This window comes from Pongo abelii, chromosome 8 (assembly GCF_028885655.2).
Source record: "Pongo abelii isolate AG06213 chromosome 8, NHGRI_mPonAbe1-v2.0_pri, whole genome shotgun sequence".
NCBI classification, from domain to species: domain Eukaryota; kingdom Metazoa; phylum Chordata; class Mammalia; order Primates; family Hominidae; genus Pongo; species Pongo abelii.
The window spans coordinates 27057489-27077075 of record NC_071993.2 but is presented as its reverse complement, the minus strand read 5'-3'; the positions used below and the strand labels follow the sequence as shown (position 1 = coordinate 27077075).

General features: G+C 39.8%; 1 protein-coding gene across 12 annotated transcripts in view; it reads left to right on the top strand.

Annotated features, from left to right (window-relative positions):
* Positions 1-19587, top strand: part of ABI1 (abl interactor 1) — a 117816-nt gene that overhangs the window by 23309 nt on the left and 74920 nt on the right. For all 12 annotated transcript variants that reach the window (XM_054521652.2, XM_009245186.3, XM_024253087.3 and 9 more), the window contains 1 exon segment: positions 14655-14822. In XM_054521652.2, coding sequence (XP_054377627.1) covers positions 14655-14822 — 168 coding nt within the window.

The following is a 19587-nucleotide window of genomic DNA, read 5'->3' as shown; positions in this document are numbered from 1 at the left end:
CTGCTTAGGTTACTATGTGAAAATGCTTTGAAAACTAAGCTGGGTGTGGTGGCTCATGCCTCTAATCCCAGCACTTTGGGAGGCCAAGGCAGGTGGATCACTTGAGGCCTGGAATTTGAGACCAGCCTGGGCAACATGAGGAAACCCTGTCTCTACTAAAGATACAAAAATTAGCTGGGTGTGGTGGCACACACCTGTAATCCCAGCTACTGAAGAGGCTGAGGCATGTGAATCACTTGAATCTGGGAGGCAGAGTTGCAGTAAGCTGAGATGGATTGCACCACTGCACTCTAGCCTGGGCAGCAGAGTGAGACTCTGTTTCAAAAACAAAAACATCAGAAAAAGAAAATTAAATACTAATTATATGTAACTGTTAACAGTATTGCTGTCAAGTATGTATTTTGGGTATTTGTAAGAAGACATCATTTCCTAATGTTTGAAGTTAAAGATTATTCTAATTGTGAATAGAATTGTGTCCCCCTGCCATGCTTATGTTGAAGCCTCAAACCCGTCTCCCCCACCATGTGACTGTATTGGAGCTGGGGCCTTTAAGGAGGTGAATATGGTTAAATGAGGTCATAAGGCTGGAGCCCTGATCCCGTAGAACTAGGGTACTTATAAAAGAGGAAATGACAACAGAGATTGGTCTCTCTCTGCCATGTGAGGACACAGCGAGAAGGTAGCTGTCTGCAAGCCAGGAAGAAATCCCTCCTAGAACCAGAACCTACTGGAACCTTGATTGTGGACTTCCTGGCCTTCAGAACTGTGAGAAAATACATTTCTCTTGTTGAAGCCATGCAGTCTGTGGTATTTTGTTAATGGCAGCCCAAGCCGACTGTATATTTAATACAGTTTAAAATATAATTGCCTTGTGGGAAAGGCAAACCAGAGTGATTTCTCAGGTAACATTTTAATGAGTAACATAACCAGCTGTAAATTACTGGACTAGTTTAGAAAACAGCCTCAGTAATTTGAGAATTACTTTAGTAGATCTTTTGTCTATGTAACTATGGGGTATTATTATAAATTGTTACTTTCTGGTTCAGCCAAGACCCTTTTTATGAAGGTACTTTCTCCTCCCATATAAAAGTTAAATCATTTAGGATGCATTTGGCTATAAGTAATACAACTCAGTTAACTTAAACAGTAAGGAACATTTCTTATTTCATGTAACAAATTCCAAGGTAGGAATTTAGGGTTAGAGTTAGGGTTAATTCTTCAGCTCAGTATCATCAAGGATTCACATTCTTTACATTTTCACCCTCAGTTTTGGTGGGGTGGTAGGGAGGTACTATTAGCCTTATTCTTACTTTCCTGGTATCTGCAAGATGGTTGCAACAGAAATGTTACGTGGTTATTGTGGATCATTTGGAAAATGTCACAAGAGGGAAAGGAGAAAACATAAATCACTCATAATCCAACTATTTACATGCCTATCTTCTCATTGTCTGGCATATTAGTTTGTACAGGTACTAATTATATCAGACAAAATTAGGTCACACTGTTTACACAAATACATGTTGTCCTTTTCCACTAAGATACTATCAAGAGGCCGGGCGCAGTGGCTCACGTCTGTAATCCCAGCACTTTGCGAGGCTGAGGCAGGTGGATTGCCTGAAGTCAGGAGTTCGAGACCAGGCTGGCTAACATGGTGAAACTCTGTCTCTACTAAATATACAAAAAATAGCCAGGTGTGGTGGCGCACGTCTGTAGACCCAGCTACTCGGGAGGCTGAGGCAGGAGAATCGCTTGAATCCGGGAGGTGGAGGTTGCAGTGAGCTGAGATTGCACCACTACACTGCAGCCTGGGTGACAGAGCAAGACTCTGTCTCAAAAAAACAAAAAACAAACAACAAAAAAAGATACTATCAAGAGAATTATCCATGTCATTAAAATTCTCAGTAAGAATAGGCTGGGCACAGTGGCTCATGCTTGTAATCCTAGCAGTTTAGGAGGCTGAGGCAGGAGGATTCTTTGAGTTCAGGAGTTCGAGACCAGCCTGGGCAACATGGTGAGACCTCATCTTTACAAAAAATGCAAAAAAAGTTAGCCAGCCATGGTGGCGTGCGCCTGTAGTGCCAGCTACTTGGGAGGATCCCTTGAGCCTAGGATTTCAAGGCTGCAGTGAGCCATAATCGAGCCACTGCACTCTAGCCTGGACCCAGTCTCAAAAAAAAAAAAAAATTCTTAGTAAAAATATTTTTTTCCCTTCAAGTAATAGTTGTTGAAAAAGTTGGATACAGAAAAATAGAATATTAAAAATTACCCATATCTCACAACGCAGAAATAACCACTCATGTATCAATATATTTCCTTTTAGAACATTTGTGTGTGTGTGTATTTAAATTAGGTATAGAGTAATTTTTTTTTTTCCTTTGGAGACAGGGTCTAACTCTTTCACCGAGGCTGGAATGCAGTGGTGTGATCATGGCTCATTGCAGCCTCAACCTTCTGGGCTTAAGTGATCCTTCCATCTTAGCCTCCCAAGTAGCTGGGACCACAGGTGTGTACCACCACACCCTGCTAATTTTTAAATTTTTTGTAGAGACGAGGTCTTGCTGTGTTGCTCAGGCTGGTCTTGAACTCCTGAACTCAAGTGATCCTCCCACTTGGGCCTCACAGATTGCTGGAATTACAGGTGTGCGCCATTGTGCCTGACTAATTTTAGTTTTTTGAGGAATCTTCATACTGTTCTTCATAATGGCTGTACTAATTTACATTTCAACCAACAGGGTATGGGTGTTCCCCTTTCTCCATGTCCTCTCTAGCATCTTTTATTGCCTGTCTTTTTGATATAAGCCATTTTAACTGGGGGTGAGATGATATTGCATTGTGGGGTTTTTTTTTTTTTTTTTTTTTTGAGGTGGAATCTTGCTCAGTCGCTCACATTGGAGTGCAGTAGCACTGCAGCCTCTACCTCTCAGTTCAGGTGATTGTCGTGCCTCAGCCTCTTGAGTAGCTGGGATTACAGGTGAGTGCCACCACACCTGACTAATTTTTGTATTTTTAGTAGAGATGGGGTTTCACCATGTTGGCCAGGCTGTTTTCGAAGTCCTGACCTCAAGTGATTTGCCCGCCTCGGCCTCCCAAAGTGCTGGGATTACAGGCGTGAGCTACTGTGCCTGTCTTAATTTTTGTGTTTTTAGTAGAGACAGGGTTTCACTATGTTACCTAGGCTGGTCTCGAACTCCTGACCTCAGGTGATCCGCCTGCCTTGGCCTCCCAAAGTGCTGAGATTACAGGCGTGAGCCACCGTGCCTGGTCTGTTGCATTGTGGTTTTGTTTTGTGTTTCTCTGGTTAATGATGTTGAGTATTTTTTCACATACCTGTTTGCCATTTGTATGTCTTCTTGTGTGTGTGTGTGTTTTATATGTCTTGAGAAGTATCTGTCCACATCTTTTGCCATTTTCCTTTTGGATTATTTATTTTTTGCCATTGCATTGTATGAGCTCCTTATATATTCTGGTTATTGGTCCTGTGTCAGATGGATAGTTTGCAAATATTTTCTCCCATCTATGGATTGTCGTTTTACTTTGCTGATTGTTTCCTTTCTTGTGCAGAAGCTTTTTAGCTTTATGTAATTCCATTTGACTTTGCTTTGTTGCCTGTGCTTTTGAGGTTGTCATTTTTATTGACTAGATGATATTCCAGTATATTAATTTTTTTTCTTTTTTGTAGTTTTGAGATGGAGTCTCGCTCTGTCACCCAGGCTGGAGTGCAGTGGCGTGATCTCAGCTCACTGCAACCTTGACCTTCCGGGTTCAAGTGATTCTCCTGCCTCACCCTCCTGAGTAGCTGGGACTACAGGCGTGTGCCACCACGCCCGGCTAATTTTTGTTTTTTTAGCAGAGCCGGGGTTTCACCATGTTGGCCAGGCTGGTCTCAAACTCCTGACCTCAGGTGATCCACCCACTTTGGCCTTCCAAAGTGCTAGATTACAGGCATGAGCCACTGTGCCCGGCCTCAGTATATTAATTTTTTAATAATTTGTCATTGGCTATTTAGATCTCTTCTAGTTTTTTTGGTGTTGCAAATAAAGGTGGCATGAACATCCTTGAATGTACAGATTTTTTTGCATTTGGCCATTTATTTCTTTTGGGTGAATTTCTTGAAGTGTGTGTGTGTGTGTGTATATATAAATATTGTGATATACATTATCTGATTGTATTTTTTTAGTAGTACGTGAGAGTATTTGCCCAAGCTATATTCTTGATCATCATGGCTCTTGCTATATAATTCCTTTTAAGAAGAATTAAAATTATGTGAGAAGATAACTTGTTAACATGGAAGGAGTTAATGGAAGGAAGCGAATGTTTTGGACTAATAGAGCTATTTTCTATTAGTAATACTTAAGTATGTAACAGATTATGTGTTGAAATGTAGTTCTTTCTAGAGCTGGGGCTTTTCAGGTTTTGCATTAAGACTGTTTTTGAAATATAAGCCTTGTAGTATGGTGTAGGATGGTAAAAGAGTTAGTTTGGGGAAAGCATCATTGTCTTAGGCTATAGCTGTGGTAAAACTTAAAATTTCAGAGGCTAATTATCTAGTTATTGGGAATACCCTGGGGATACAGATTGAATTGAAAAGGTTTAAAAATATTCTACATTATGGTTAAACTTGGAATTCTGTATACTGAGTATGTATGCTAGCAGTTGATTGTTCTGTGTAGCTCTCCCGTTAAAGAAGAGAGTATGCCCCAACTGGCATTCCTGTCAGTCACAACTGTGTGACACCACAGGCAGCAGAGGCTTCCCTAGATGTTGCTGGGAATGAATGGGCTTCCAGACCTCTTAGCAGTTGCTTAAGTGGGAGGTGGTAGGGAGGGGCTGTGTTAAAGCTTATAATGAAAGGTCTCAACCTGAATTGTCATGCAGAAAAATTTTTTTTTTTTCTGGATACTTGCCATAACCTGGTAGGATTTCTTTTTAGTTTTCACTTTTACTGGAATAGGCATTCTGTTGGAGAAAATTAGATCCTTTTAGTGGTAGCTAGGCATTGCATATATGTATGCCCTAGTCCCCATGATTCTGTACTTAATAGATTATTTGTCAGTAATGAACCAGCGTTTGGCCCGTGTGCTCTTTTTTCCCTGATCCTCTCATCTCTCTCCACAAAGTGATTATGGATTCTTCCTAGAAGGTTTCTCAGGTCTCTAACCAACCAGCCCGTTTGTTGGCCTTCAGCAAAGTAGATGTTAGTTTTTGTGTACTTTATAGTGTATAAAATTATTCCTGCAACAGGTATTAAAACCTGAGATTTAAAATCCTTTCCATTGGTGTTAACATACATTATTTATTTATTTATTTTATTTTATTTTATTTTTTGAGATGGAGTCTCGCTTTGTCGCCCAGGCTGGAGTGCAGTGGTGTGATCTCGGTTCACTGCAGGCTCCGCCTCCTGGGTTCATGCCATTCTGCTGCCTCAGCCTCCCAGGTAGTTGGGACTACAGGTGCCCACCACCATTCCCAGCTAATTTTTTTGTATTTTTTAATAGAGACGGAGTTTCACTGTGTTAGCCAGGATGGTCTTGATCTCCTGACCTCGTGATCCGCCCGCCTTGGCCTCCCAAAGTGCTGGGATTATAGGAGTGAGCCACTGCGCCCGGCCAACATACTTTATTTTTTAAAAGGCCCTTAAATTGAGAAGTGTTTCTTATGTACTGTATTTCATGAATCCTAGTAACTGTGCCTCCCCTACTTAGTATCTCTGAAATTGGGAAACATTTTACAAGTAATCATGTCCTTAAAAAGTCATCAGCCAGTCAGCAGTCATGGCATATTTGTCATTGTTTGTGCTTATGTGAATTTGGTTGTTTTTCCTTGTGTCTTAACTGGATTATTGCACCCTTAACCTTTTGAACAACAAACCATTTAAGGACCATTTGAGGATAGGATAGAAGCCAAGTTCTTGTCGTAAAACATTTTTTTGACATCTTCTGGTAAAATCAATAAATTAGCTTCATCAGCATTTGCAGAATTGGTGTTGGCAGCTTGGAAGAAAATCATGGGAAGAAAACTCTGGAAATAGCTGTGCAACGTTATTTTAGATGTTCCATTATTTGTAAGGGGAAGTTCACAGCATCAGCTATTAATATGTAGTATTCTTGACACAATGTTCAATCTGAATCTAATCATGAGGAAACAATCAGATAAATCCAGGTTGTAGGATTTTTTTACAAGATACCTGGATTTAAAAAATAATTTCTATGTTTTGAAAGGAAAAAAGGGTCAGGGTTGGGAGTGTGTTCTGTATTTAAGGATATGAAATAGAAATATGACTGTTAACAGCTGTGAACAATCTTTGATTAGATCTTAGATCATATGGAATAAAATAAAACATACGTAAAGAGGTTTTTTTTTTCCTTTGAGACAGAGTCTCGCTTTGTCGCCCAGGCTGGAGTGCAGTGGCACTATCTCGGCTCACTGCAACCTCCGCCTCCTGGGTTCAAGTGATTCTCATGCCTCAGCCTCCCGAGTAGCTGGGATTACAGGCACCTGCCACTACTCCTGGCTAATTTTTGTATTTTTAGTAGAGATGGGGTTTCACCATGCTGGCCAGGCTGGTCTTGAACTCCTGACCTTAAGCCATCCACCTGCCTGGGCCTCCCAAACTGCTGGGATTACAGATGTGAACCACCATGCCCAGCCACATGTTTTGTATTTTTTTTTTTTTTTGGAAGTTGGAGAAATTTGGGTATAGGTTTGGATTAGAGATAAGTTAAAAGCTATAAAAGACAAATATGGTGTGACAGATGTGACATTTCTAGAAGGAATGGGAGGAGAGTTAAAGACATGGAAACAAAATGGTAGAAAACTTTAAAAAATGCACATGAGACCCTTGTTTTGTTATCTAAGTGGGGTTATTAGACTGTTATCAGTCCTAGCAACTCAGGAGGCTGAGGTGGGAGGATCAGTTGAACCCAGGAGATCAAGGCTACAGTAAGCTATGATTGTGCCACTGCACTCCAGCCTTGGGTACAGAGAAAGACGCTGACTTTAAAATTAAAAAATGGGCAAAATATTTGAACATTTTATCAGTGAAGAAATGGATGCCGCACAAGCACTTGAAAACATTATGATTTGATAGCAAAATGGAAATTAAAACCATAATGAGATATCACTATATACCTACTAGAATATTTAAAATTAAAAAGACTGACCATACCAAGTGTTGGCAAGGATGTGGAGCACTAGAATTTTCATAAGTTTCTAGTGAGAATGCCAAATAATATTGTTTTTGTTTCTTTGTAAAATAGTTTGGTAGTTTCTTTTTCTTTTCTTTTCTTTCTTTCTTTCTTTTTCTTTTTAAAGGAGACAGGGTCTTGTTCTGTTGCTCAGGCTTGGAGTGTAGTGGTGCAATCACAGCTCATTGCGGCCTCAACCTCCCTGGCCCAACTGATCCTCCCACCTCAAGCTCCCAAGTAGCTGGGACCACAGGCACAAGCCACCAGGCCTATCTGATTTTTTATTTTTGTAGAGACAGGGTGTCACTATGTTGCTTAGGCTGGTCTCGAACTCCTGAGCTTAAGCTGTCCTCTCGCCATGACCTCCCAAAATGCTGAGATTACAGTCATGAGCCACCATGCCCAACTGGTAGTTTCTTACAGTGTTAAATATACACTTAACTTACCATGTGACTCAGCAGTTGTATGTTTAGGTATTACCCAAAAGAAATGAAAACGTACCTCCACACAAGACCTTCTACTCAAATATTCATAATAGCCCAGAACTGGAAACAACCCAAATGTCCATCAGCTGATAAATGGAGAAACAAATTATGATAGATCCATACAATAGAATACTATTAGCGGTAACAAGGATGAATCTTAAGGGCATTCTGCTAAGTGGAAGAAGCCAGATACAGAAGACTGTAGCTTTCAATTCTATTTATATGAAACTCTAGAAAAGGCAAAACTGTTGTGACAGAAAGGAAGTCAGTGGTTTCCAGGGTCTGGAGGATGGGGAGGGAGTTATGAGGGAAATGTTCTTTATCATGGTGGTTATACTACTGTACCCATTTATCAAAGCACATTGAATTGTACACTGAAAATTTTAAAATGTTAATATATGCATTTCGTACTTAATATTAATGCTGACCTCCCTTCCTCATCCAAGAAAAAAATGAGGTGATCCATAGCATCCTACAAAAGTCGCTAGTGACTTTTTGGTTTGTTTTTAACTTTTTAATATTGTTATGAAGTCTTAAATGTAAACATTTTGTGTGTTTCATTCCATTGCAGTTATGATCCTCATTGATCCTTACGTTGAGTCGTTTTGACATGACCCTGGAAAATTCCTCGGTGGCTTTTTTGTTTTGTTGTTTATTTATTAAAATTGACATATAAAAATTGTGTATATTTATGGTGTACAATATTTTTTGAAATGTGCATACATTGTGGAATGTCTAAGTTAAGCTAATTAACATAAGTTGCCTCACATACTTTCTTTTTGTGGTGAGAACCTTAAAATTTACTCTCAGCAATTTTCAAGTATACAATATGTTATTATTAACTATAGTCACCAAATTGTAACCAGGTACCTTTTGATACACAGCCTGTTTTAGGTGCATCACTATACGGATAATAGGTGGTGCTCCATGGCTACTAGACAGTCTTTATTCTTAGATCTTTTCACTGGACAGAGCTGGGATATTATGATGTGATAAATACATTTTAGGTTTAAACTGGTGCTTTTTTTTTTTTTTTTTTTTGAGACGGAGTCTCGCTTTGTCACCTAGGTTGGAGTGCAGTGGCGCGACCTGGGCTCACTGCAAGCTCCGTCTCCCAGGTTCACGCCATTCTCCTGTCTCAGCCTCCCGAGTAGCTAGGACTACAGGCGCCTGCCACCACGCCTGGCTAATTTTTTGTATTTTTAGTAGAGATGGGGTTTCACCGTGTTAGCCAGGATGGTCTCGATCTCCTGACCTTGTGATCCGCCTGCCTCAGCCTCCCAAAGTGCTGGGATTACAGGTGTGAGCCACCGTGCCTGGCTAAACTGGTGCTTTTAGTTTAAATCTAGAACTATAGGATTCTTTCTTAACCTGGATTTTCTTATGTCAAAATCTATTTTGAACCATGCCCCAAATCTCAGTTCTCAATGACATAATTAATGATTTGCTATATCCCACCCTATGCAAATAACAGTATCGGTAATAATTTCAGTACTAACACCAGCAATAAAGAGACTAAAAACAATTTCAGTTTTTCCTTCCCCTCTTTCAATTACGTTTATTCTAATGGTAAATTCTATTAAGAATGTACAATCGAATTACTGTGCTTTGAAGCCACTTGTAGAGTGGTTTCTCTCTGGTTAAGGCCACTAATTGGATGCACAGTTAGGCTCATTTGATTAATTTACCTTTACTTTGGGGTAATTCATTTTTAAATTTAAATTTTATTTTATAATTGTGTGAATTATTTACAGGCATGCTTCTCTTTATTGTGCTTTGCTTTACTGCGCTTTGCAGACTGCGTGTTTTACAAATTGAAGGTTTTTGGCAGCCTTGCATCGAGCAAGTGTTGGTGCCGTTTTTCTAAGGGCATGTGCTTACTTTGTATGTCTCTGTCATATTTTGGTAATTCTTAAAATATTTCAAACCTTTTTATTATTGCTATATCTGTTATGGTGATATTTGATGTTACTACTGTAATTGTTTTGAGGCAACACAAACTGCACTCATGTGAAATGGTGAACTTAGTAATTGTATGTTCTGACTGTACCACCAACTGACCATTCCTTCTGTCTCTCCCTCTCTTTGGGCCTCCCTATTGCCTGAGATGCAACAATATTGAAATTGGGCCAATTCATAACCCTATGTTGGCCTCTAAGTGTTCAAGTGAAAGAATTGCATGTTTCTCATTTAAAATCAAAAACTACTAATGGGAGCTTAGCGAGGAAGGCAAGTCAAAAGCTGAGACAGGCCAAACGTTAAGCCTCTTGCTGCAAACATTTGCTAAGTTGTGAATGCAAAGGAAAAGTTCTTGAAGGACATTAAAAGGGCTAGTCCACTGAACACATGAATCATAAGAAAGAGAAAAGCCGGCCGGGTGCGGTGGCTCATGCCTGTAATCCCAGCACTTTGGGAGGCTGAGGCGGGTGGAATCACAAGGGACAGGAGTTCAAGACCAGCCTAGCCAGCATGGCAAAACCCTGTCTCTACTAAAAATACAAAAAATAGCTGGGCATGGTGGCTTATGCTTGTAGTCCCAGCTACTTGGGAAGCTGAGGCAGGAGAATTGCTTGAACCCAGCAGGCAGAGTTTGCAGTGAGCTGAGATCACTCCATTGCACTCCAGCCTGAGTGACAGAGCAAGATTCCATCTCAAAAAAAAAAAAAAAAAAAAAAAAAAAAGAAAGTGAAAAGCCTTATTGCTGATAGGGAGAAAGTTTTAGTGGTCTGGATAGAAGGTCAAATCAGGCTGGGCGCGGTGGCTCACACCTGTAATTCCCCTGAATTTTGGGAGGCTGAGGTGGACGGATCACAAGGTCAGGAGATCGAGACCATCCTGGCTAACACGGTGAAACCCTATCTCTACTAAAAATACAAATAATTATCCGGGTGTGGTGGCAGGCACCTATAGTCCCAGCTGCTTGGGAGCCTGAGGCAGGAGAATGACATGAACCTGGGAGGCGGAGCTTGCGGTGAGCTGAGATCACGCCACTGCACTCCAGCCTGGGCGACAGAGCGAGATTCTGTCTCAAAAGAAAGAAAAAAAGAAGGTCAAACCAGGCCGGGCACGGTGGCTCATGCCTGTAATCCTTGCACTTTGGGAGGCTGAGGCTGGTAGATCTTGAGGTCAGGAGATCAAGACCAGCCTGGACAACATGATGAAATCCTGTCTCTACTAAAAATACAAAAAATTAGCCAGACATGGTGGCTTGTGCCTGTAGTCCCAGCTACTTGGGAGGCTGAGGCAGGAGAATCTCTTGAACCTGGGAGGTGGAAGTTGCAGTGAGCCAAGATTGTGCCACTGCACTCTAGCCTGAGCAACAGAGCGAGACTCCGTCTCAAAAAAAAAAAAAAAAAAAAAAAAGTCAAAATAGCCACAATATTCCCTTAAGTCAAAGCCTAATTCAGAACAAGGCCCTAACTCTGTTCAGTTCTGTGAAGGCTGAGAGAGGTGAGGTGAGAAAGCTATAGAAGAAAAGTTGGAAGCCAGTGGGTTCATGAGGTTTAAGGAAGGCAGCCATCTCTATAACGTGAAAGTGCACGGTAAAGCAGCAAGTGCTGATGTAGAAGCTGCAGCAAGTTACCCAGAAGATCTAGCTAAGATTATCGAAGGTTGCTACACTTAATATCAGATTTTCCATGTAGACGAAACAGTCTTCTATTGGGAGAAGATGCCGTCTAGGGCTTTTACAGGGAGAGAGGAGAAACCCACGCCTGGCCTTCAAAGGCTAGGCTGACTCTTGTTAGGGGCTAATGCAGCTGGTGACTTTAGGTTGAAGCCAGTGCTCATTTGCCATTCTGAAAATCCTAGGGCCCTTTAGAATTATGCTAAATCTGCTCTGCTTGTGCTCTTTAACCAGAACAACCAAGCCTGGATGACAGCATATCTGTTTACAGCATGGTTTATGGAATCTTTTAAGCCAACTATTGAGACCTGCTCAGATAAAAAGATTCCATTCAAAATATTACTGCTCATTGACAGTGTACCTAGTCATCTAAGAGCTCTGATGGTGATGTATAAGGAGATTAATGTTGTTTTCATGCCTGCTAACACATACTTATTTTGCAGCCCCATAGAGTAATTTTGACTTTCCAATCTTACTATTTAAGAAATACATTTCGTAAGGCTATAGCTGCCTTAGATAGTGATTCCTCTGATGAACTTGGGAAAAGAAAATTGAAAACTTTCTGGAAAGGATTCACCATTCTGGATGCCATTAGGAACATTAGTAATTCATGGGAGGAGGTCAGAATATCAACATTAACAGGATTTTGGAAGAAGTTGATTCCAACCCTCATGGATGATGCTGAGGGGTTCAAGACTTCAGTGGAGGAAGTAACTGCAGATATGGTGGGAACAGCAAGAGAACTAACGAGAATTAGAATTGGAGCCCGAAGAAGTGGCTGCAATCTCACAAGAAAACTTGAATGGATGAGTTGTTCCTTATAGGTGAACAAAGGAAATAGTTTCTTGAGATAGAATCTACTCCTGCTGAAGACGCTGTGAACCTTGTTGAAATGACAACAAAGGATTTGGAATATTACATAAACTTAGTTGATAAAGCATCGGTAGGGCTTGAAAGGATTGACTCATTAAAATTTTATTTTATTTATTTATTTTGTTTTGAGACAGAGTTTTGCTCTTGTTGCCCAGGTTGGAGTACGGTGGCACGATCTCAGCTCACTGTCACCTCTGGCTCCTGGGCTCAAGCGATTCTCCTGCCTCAGCCTCCCAAGTAGCTGGGATTACAGGCACATACCACCATGCCAAGCTATTTTTTGTATTTTTAGTAGAGACAGGGTTTCACCATGTTGACCAGGCTGGTCTCAAACTCCTGACCTCAGGTAATCCTCTTGCCGTGTCCTTCCAAAGTGCTGGGATTACAGGCGTGAGCCACGGCACCTGGCAAAAAAAAATTTTTTTTTCAGAGACAGGGTCTCACTGTGTTGCCCAGGCTGTCCTCAAACTCTTGGGCTTAAGCAATTCTCCTGCCTCAGTCTCCCAACTGGCCAGGATTACAGGTATAAGCCGCCACCACACCCAGGCTTGATTTCAGTTTTGAAAGAAGTTCTACTGAGGGTAAAATGCTATCAAATATCGCATGCCATAGAGAAATCTTGTTAAAACGAAAGTCAATAGATGCAGCAAATTTCATTGTTGTCTTATTTTAAGAAATTGCCCCAGCTACCCCAGCCTTCAAAAATCTCACCCTGATCAGTCAGTAGCCATCAACATGGAGGCAAAGCCCTCCACCAGCACACAAATATTAGGACTCTCTGAAGGCTCTGAAGATGGTTAGCATTCTTTTTTAAGCAATAAAGTATTTTTAATTAAGGCATGTACCTAGTTTTTTTAGACATAGTACTATCGCACATTTAATAGACTACAGCATAATATAAACATAACTTTTATATATACACTGTCTCTAGCCAAAACCGCAGTATCTTTGCAGTGTGACTGTATGTAGTTCCAAAGAGAAATCTGTGAAACAAGATATGCTTAAGGGATTCTATCTACTATCCATGTTTTCTCTATCCTTTTTATTACCTCTCCTCCTGTATGTGATTTTTTTTTTAAATATCAAGGTTTGTTTTTCCTTTAAAAAAATAAGCATGCATTTTCATATTTCCCTCTGTTAAGAAGTAGCATATTATACACATTTTTTCCCACATTTTTTTTTCACCTTAGCAATATTCTGGAGATCATGGAGTCATGGTAACAGAGATATTCCTTGAATTCCTTGTCCTTATTACGGCAGTATAATACTCTATTGTGTGGAGATATCATAGTTTATTCAAACAGCCCCCTATTGATAGTTATATGGGTTGTTTCCAGTCTTCTGCTATTATAGGTAGTGCTGCAGTGAATAACTGTGTACATTTCTTTTTGTATTTTTGCCAGTGGTTTTTTGAGATACATTCCTAAAAGTGAGCTTACTGGGTCAGAAAGTAAATCTATGTATAATATTGCTGGATATCACTTAGCAGTGCATCAGAGTTTTTTTCTCACAGCTTTGCTGAATGTCTTATCAGACTTTTGTATATTTGTCATTTGGGCGAGTGAGAAATAGTATCTCATATTGGTTTGCAATTGCATTTCTTTCCTATAATGAGTGAGGTTGAACATCTTTTCAGTGGTTAAGAGTGGTTCCATTGCTTTTTTGGTGAGCTTTCTGTTAGATCTCTGTTCTTTTTTTTTTCTGTGTAGAACTGGAAGGGACATGAGACCATTTTGTTTAGTATCTGAGTTCATGACACTGATACCTGGAGAAATAAATGATTTTCCTGAAGTTGTAGGTAGCTAGGATAGCCTTTTTTTTTTTCATTTTTAGTTTATATGTTAGTGATATTTACTCTTTGTGGTATAAGTTGTTGATTCCCCTTCTTACCCACATACAGTTTGTCACCTTTTAACTTTGCTCCTCTTTGAGGAGTTCTTGCCTTCTGAGTTATCTATAGGAGTTTGGGAAGAAGGGGTGGGTAAGGAATTGGAGCACATAAGATTCACAGTAGTTTTTGTGGGGCATGATAGGCTTGAATCATCATAGATAACAAGGAAGTTGGATTTCTGATAGTGGTTAGTGGACACAGGAATATAAGGCAGATTGGATTTAGTCCATTTCATTGTAAGTGGATTGGGAGCTTGAGGCTGACAGTAAAGTCCTTATGATGTAATGCAGTGAATTGGTGATGGAAAGGGTCTAGGCAAGGAGAACCAATTGGTGCAGTGTGTCTCTGATACTGTGACTACAGTTAGTGACCCCTTTAGTGGATGAGCTACTCAGGAGAGAGTGGTTCCCAGCTGGCACATAGGGATTTCTGCCATGGCTTAATTCAGTAGTATCCTGAGACTATCATATTGGTACAGTGAGTTTTTTTTTTGTTGAATTTTTCTATTAAAATAATATAACTTTGCCTTTCTATAGAATATATACTTAATGAATGTTAATCTAAATAAGTATTTGTTGTTTTTGTTCTTATTTCAGGCTACAGACAAGAGAAAAGCTTTAGAAGAGACCAAAGCCTATACAACCCAATCTCTAGCTAGTGTTGCTTATCAAATAAATGCATTGGCCAACAATGTACTCCAGTTGCTGGATATCCAAGCCTCTCAGCTTCGGAGAATGGAGTCTTCCATCAATCATATCTCACAGGTAACAGCTTATAAAATGCTTTGAATTCAATTTAATTAAACTACAGCATATGCCAAAGAAGTAAATAGCCTGCATGTATGGATTTTCTGACTCATCTTACTGGTGATAATCATTAACACTGTTTTAGTTTGGTAAACCTGCTGTTTTTCTTTTAGTCCTTTTTTTATCATGATAAAGTAAACATAACATAAAATTGACCACTTTAACCATTTTTAAGTGTATAATTCAGTAGCATTAAGTACATTCACATTGTACAACTGTCACCACTGTCCTACTCTTAAGAGCTTTTCTGACGTAAAGTTATTTGTACATAAAGAACAGAATTTTTATAAGTTTTGACACATGTATACCCATGTGACCATCAACACATTCAAGATAATGAACCATCCGCTTTCCCCCTGCCAAATTTCTTCATTCTCCTACGTAATCCCTCCCTCCTGTCGCTTGTCCTTAGGGTTTCTGTCCCTAGAGATTAGTTTACATTTTCTAAATTTTTATATGAATGGAATTGTGTAGTATTTACTATTTTTTTTTTGGTCTGGCATGTTTTACTATGCATAATTGTTTTGAGATTCATTCATGTTTTTGCATGTAAAAGTAGTTCACTCTTTTTTATTGCTGAGTAGTTTCTATTGTTACACATTTTGTTTATGTGTTCACATGTTGATGGAAATCTGGGTTGTTTTTAGGTTTTGGCTATTACAAATCCTATGAAAACATTTGTATGCAAATCTTTGTGTGGTCATATGCTTTTATTTCTTTTGGGTAAGTACCTCTGTGCGGAATGGAGAGGTCATGTGGTAGGTGTCTGTTGCACTTTAGAAGAACCTACCAAATTGTTTTTCAAAGTAGTTATACCACTTAGTCTTAGTTTGCTGAGTGTTCTTATCAGGAATGGGTGATGAATTTTATCAAACGCTTCTTTGCGTTTGTTGAAATGATCATATATATGTGTGTGTATATATATATGTCTATTAATATGGTGAATTACATTGGTTTGTGTGTGTATTAGGAATTTTTGCTTCTGTACTCTTGAGTGCTGTTGGGCTGTGGTTTTCTTGTAATGCATTTGTCTGGTTTTGGTGTCAGTGTAATGCTGGCTTTATTGTCCGTAATGGGCAGTACTCCATCTGGACCTGGAGTATTCTTAGTGAAAAGGATTTTAACTACATATTTAATTTCCTTTGTGGATACAAGCCTATTCTGTTTATTTGTTTTTCCTTGAGTGAGCTTTTTGTCTTTCTAGGAATTTAGCTATTTCACCTAAGTTGACAGATTTATTTGCATAAAACTTTTATAATAATCCTCCCGCTTTTTTTTTTTTTTTTTGAGACAAGAGTCTTGCTCTGTTGCCCAGGCTGGAGTGCAATGGCGTGATCTTGGCTCTCTGCATCCTTCGCCTCCTGGGTTCAAGCAATTCCCCTGCCTCAGCCTCCCAAGTAGCTAGAATTACAGGTGCTCGCCACCATGCCCGGCTAATTTTTTGTATTTTTAGTAGAGACAGGGTTTTGCCATGTTGGCCAGGCTGGCCTTGAATTCCTGACCTCAAGTGATCCACCCATCTTGGCCTCCCAAATTGTTGGGATTACAGGCTTGAGCCACGGCACCCTGCCTAATCTCTTATTTTAAAAATATCTGTAGAATCTATAATAATTTCACATTGCTCATTTTTTATATTGGTAATTGGTGTCATCTTTCTTTTTTAAACTAATCATTATGGCTAGTTTACCAGCTTTATCGATATTAAAAAACATCTTTGGCCTTATTAATTTTCTGTTTTTTTGTTTTCTGTTGCATTGATTTCCATTCTGATCTTTATTATTTCCTTTTCTTTTCCTTACCTTGGGATTGATTTGCTCTTATTTTATACTGTTTTTTTTTTAGATGGAGTCTTGCTTTGATGCCCAGGCTGGAGTGCAGTGGCATGATCTCAGCTCACTGCAACCTCCATCTTCCAGGTTCAAGCCTTTCTTGTGCCTTACCTTTCTGAGTAGCTGGGATTACAGGTGCACCCCACCATGCCCAGCGAACTTTTTTGTATTTTTAGTAGAGGCAGGGTTTCACCACGTTGGCCAGGCTGGTCTCAAACTCCTGGGCTCAAGTGATCTGCCTGCCTTGGCCTCCCGAAGTGCTAGGATGGCAGGTGTGAGCCACCACACCCAGCCTTATTTTATACTTTATTAAGGTGAAAGCCAAGGTCATTTAATTTACTTGAGACCCTTAATCTTTTCTAACATAGGTGTTCAGGTCTGTAAATGTCCCTCTAAATAGTGTATTATTGGGAGGCCGAGATGGGTGGATCATGAGGTCAGGAGTTCAAGACCAGCCTAACCAAGATGGTGAAACCCTGTCTCTACTAAAAATACAAAAATTAGCCGGGCGTGGTGGCGGGCACCTGTAATCCCAGCTACTCACTCAGGAGGCTGAGGCGAATTACTTCAACCTGCGAGGCGGAGGTTGCAGTGAGCCAAGATCGCGCCACTGTACTCCAGCCTGGGTGACAGAGCGAGACTCTATCTCAAAAAAAAAAAAAAAAAGCATTAGCTGTATCTCATCCATTTAGATATGTTATGCTTTCATTTTCATTTAGCTGAAGATAATTTCTAAGTTTGCTTTTTTATTTCTTTTTGACCCAGGGGTTATTGGAACTGTGTTGCTTAGTTTGCGAGTATTTTGGAGTTTTGCAAGAATATTTCTGCTGTTGATTTCTAATTTAATTTCTTACTGGTCAGAAAAATACACCTCATTTGATTTTTTTTTTCATTAAGTAGCTTTCCCCCGCAGCTTTATTGAGGTATAATTGACATAAAAATCATATATATTTAAGATGTACAATGTGATGTTTTGATATACATATACATTGTGAAATGATTACCACTATCAAGCTGACTAGCATATCTATCACCTCACACAGCTACATTTTTTGTGTGTGGCGAGAGCATTTAAGATCTCCTCTTTTAGCAAATTTCAAGTCTACAACACTGTATTATTAACTATAGTCATCATGCTGTGCATTAGATCTCCAGAACTTATTCATCCTGCATAGCTGAAACTTTGTACCCTTTGAGCAACAGCTCCCCATTTCCCTTACCCCCTCATCTCTGACAACTACCATTCTACTCTCTGCTTCAGTGAGCTTTGATTTTTTTAGATTCCACATCTGAAAAAGGGAGATCATTCAGTGTTTGTCTGTCTGCGCTTAGCTTATTTCACTTACCATAAGGTCCTACAGGTTCATCTGTTGTGTCATGTTGCAAATAACAGAATTTTCTTTTTTAAGGCTGAATAATAGGAATCGTAGTCTGTTTAAATAAATATATATGTATATCCCCCCCCATATTTTCCTATTCATCCATTGATAGACACCTAGATTGATGCTGTGTCTTGGCTATTCTGAATAATACTTTATATGCTGTGAGTCCTTTCATATTTATTAAGAATTGTTATATATCCCAGAGTATGCTCTGTCTTGGTAAATGTTTTGTGTGCATTTGAGAAGAATGTGTATTTTTCTCTGGTCAGGTGGAATGTCTATAAATCTCATTAAGTCAAGCTGGTTGATAATATTCAATTCTTCTGTGTCTTTACTGATTCTAATTGTTTTATCAATTATTAAGGAAGGTGAATTGAAATCTCCAACTATAATTCTGAATGTCTGTTTTTCTTTGCATTTTAGTCTGTTTTCTGTTTTGTGTATTTTGAAATGATATTATATTAGGTACACAAATGCTTTGGCTTGTTAGGTCCACTTGATGAATGGACCCTTTATCTTTGTAAAGACTCTTTTTATCTTGGGTAGTATTCTTCAGAAATCTGCTTTGTCTGATATGAATACAATCATTCCAGCTTTCCTTTTATCCTCTTTTTCTGCCTCCTTGTGTGTTAATGGAGTGATTTTTTTGGGGGAGGGGGTGCTGATTTGCTGTAACACTTTGTTCTGCTTCTCTTTTATTATTTCATTCATATTTGCCTTTAGGGCTTCTGGTAAACATCTTTAAACTTTTTAATATCACTTGAAGGTAGACTATGCTATTACTTCAGGAGTATGTTTAAGACTTTGTAATAGTTGATTCCACTTCTCTTCTGTCTTAGGGCTGTTGGTATCATGCAACTTTCTTTTTTCTTTTATTGAGACAGAGTCTCGCTGTGTCACCCAGGCTGGAGTACAGTGGCGCGATCTCGGCTCACTGCAACCTCTGCCTCCCATGTGCAAGCAGTTCTCAGCCTCAGCCTCCCGAGTGAGTAGCTGGGATTACGGGTGCCCGCCACCACGCCTGGCTAATTTTTGTATTTTTAGTAGAGACAGGGTTTCACCGTCTTGGCCAAGCTGGTCTTGAACCCTTGACCTCGTGATCCACCCACCTCGGTCTCCCAAAGTACTGGGATTACAGATTACAGGTGTAAGTCACCACGCCTGGCTTGTGTCATGCATTTTCTTTTTGTGTATGTTTTAAACCCCACAATGCTTTGCTCTTTTTTTTTTTGAGACGGGGTCTTGCTTTGTTGTCCAGGCTGGAGTGCAGTGGCGTGATCTTGCCTCACTGCAACCTTTGCCCTGCCTTCCCCCACCCCGCCTTCCCAATTTCAAGTGATTCTTATGTCTCAGCCTACCGAGTAGCTAGGATTACAGGTGCATGCCGGCTAATTTTTATATTTTTAGTAGAGACGGGGTTTCACCATGTTGGCCGGGTTGTTTTCAAACTCCTGACCTCAAGTGATCTGCCTGCCTCAGCCTCCTAAAGTGCTGGGATTACAGACATGAGCC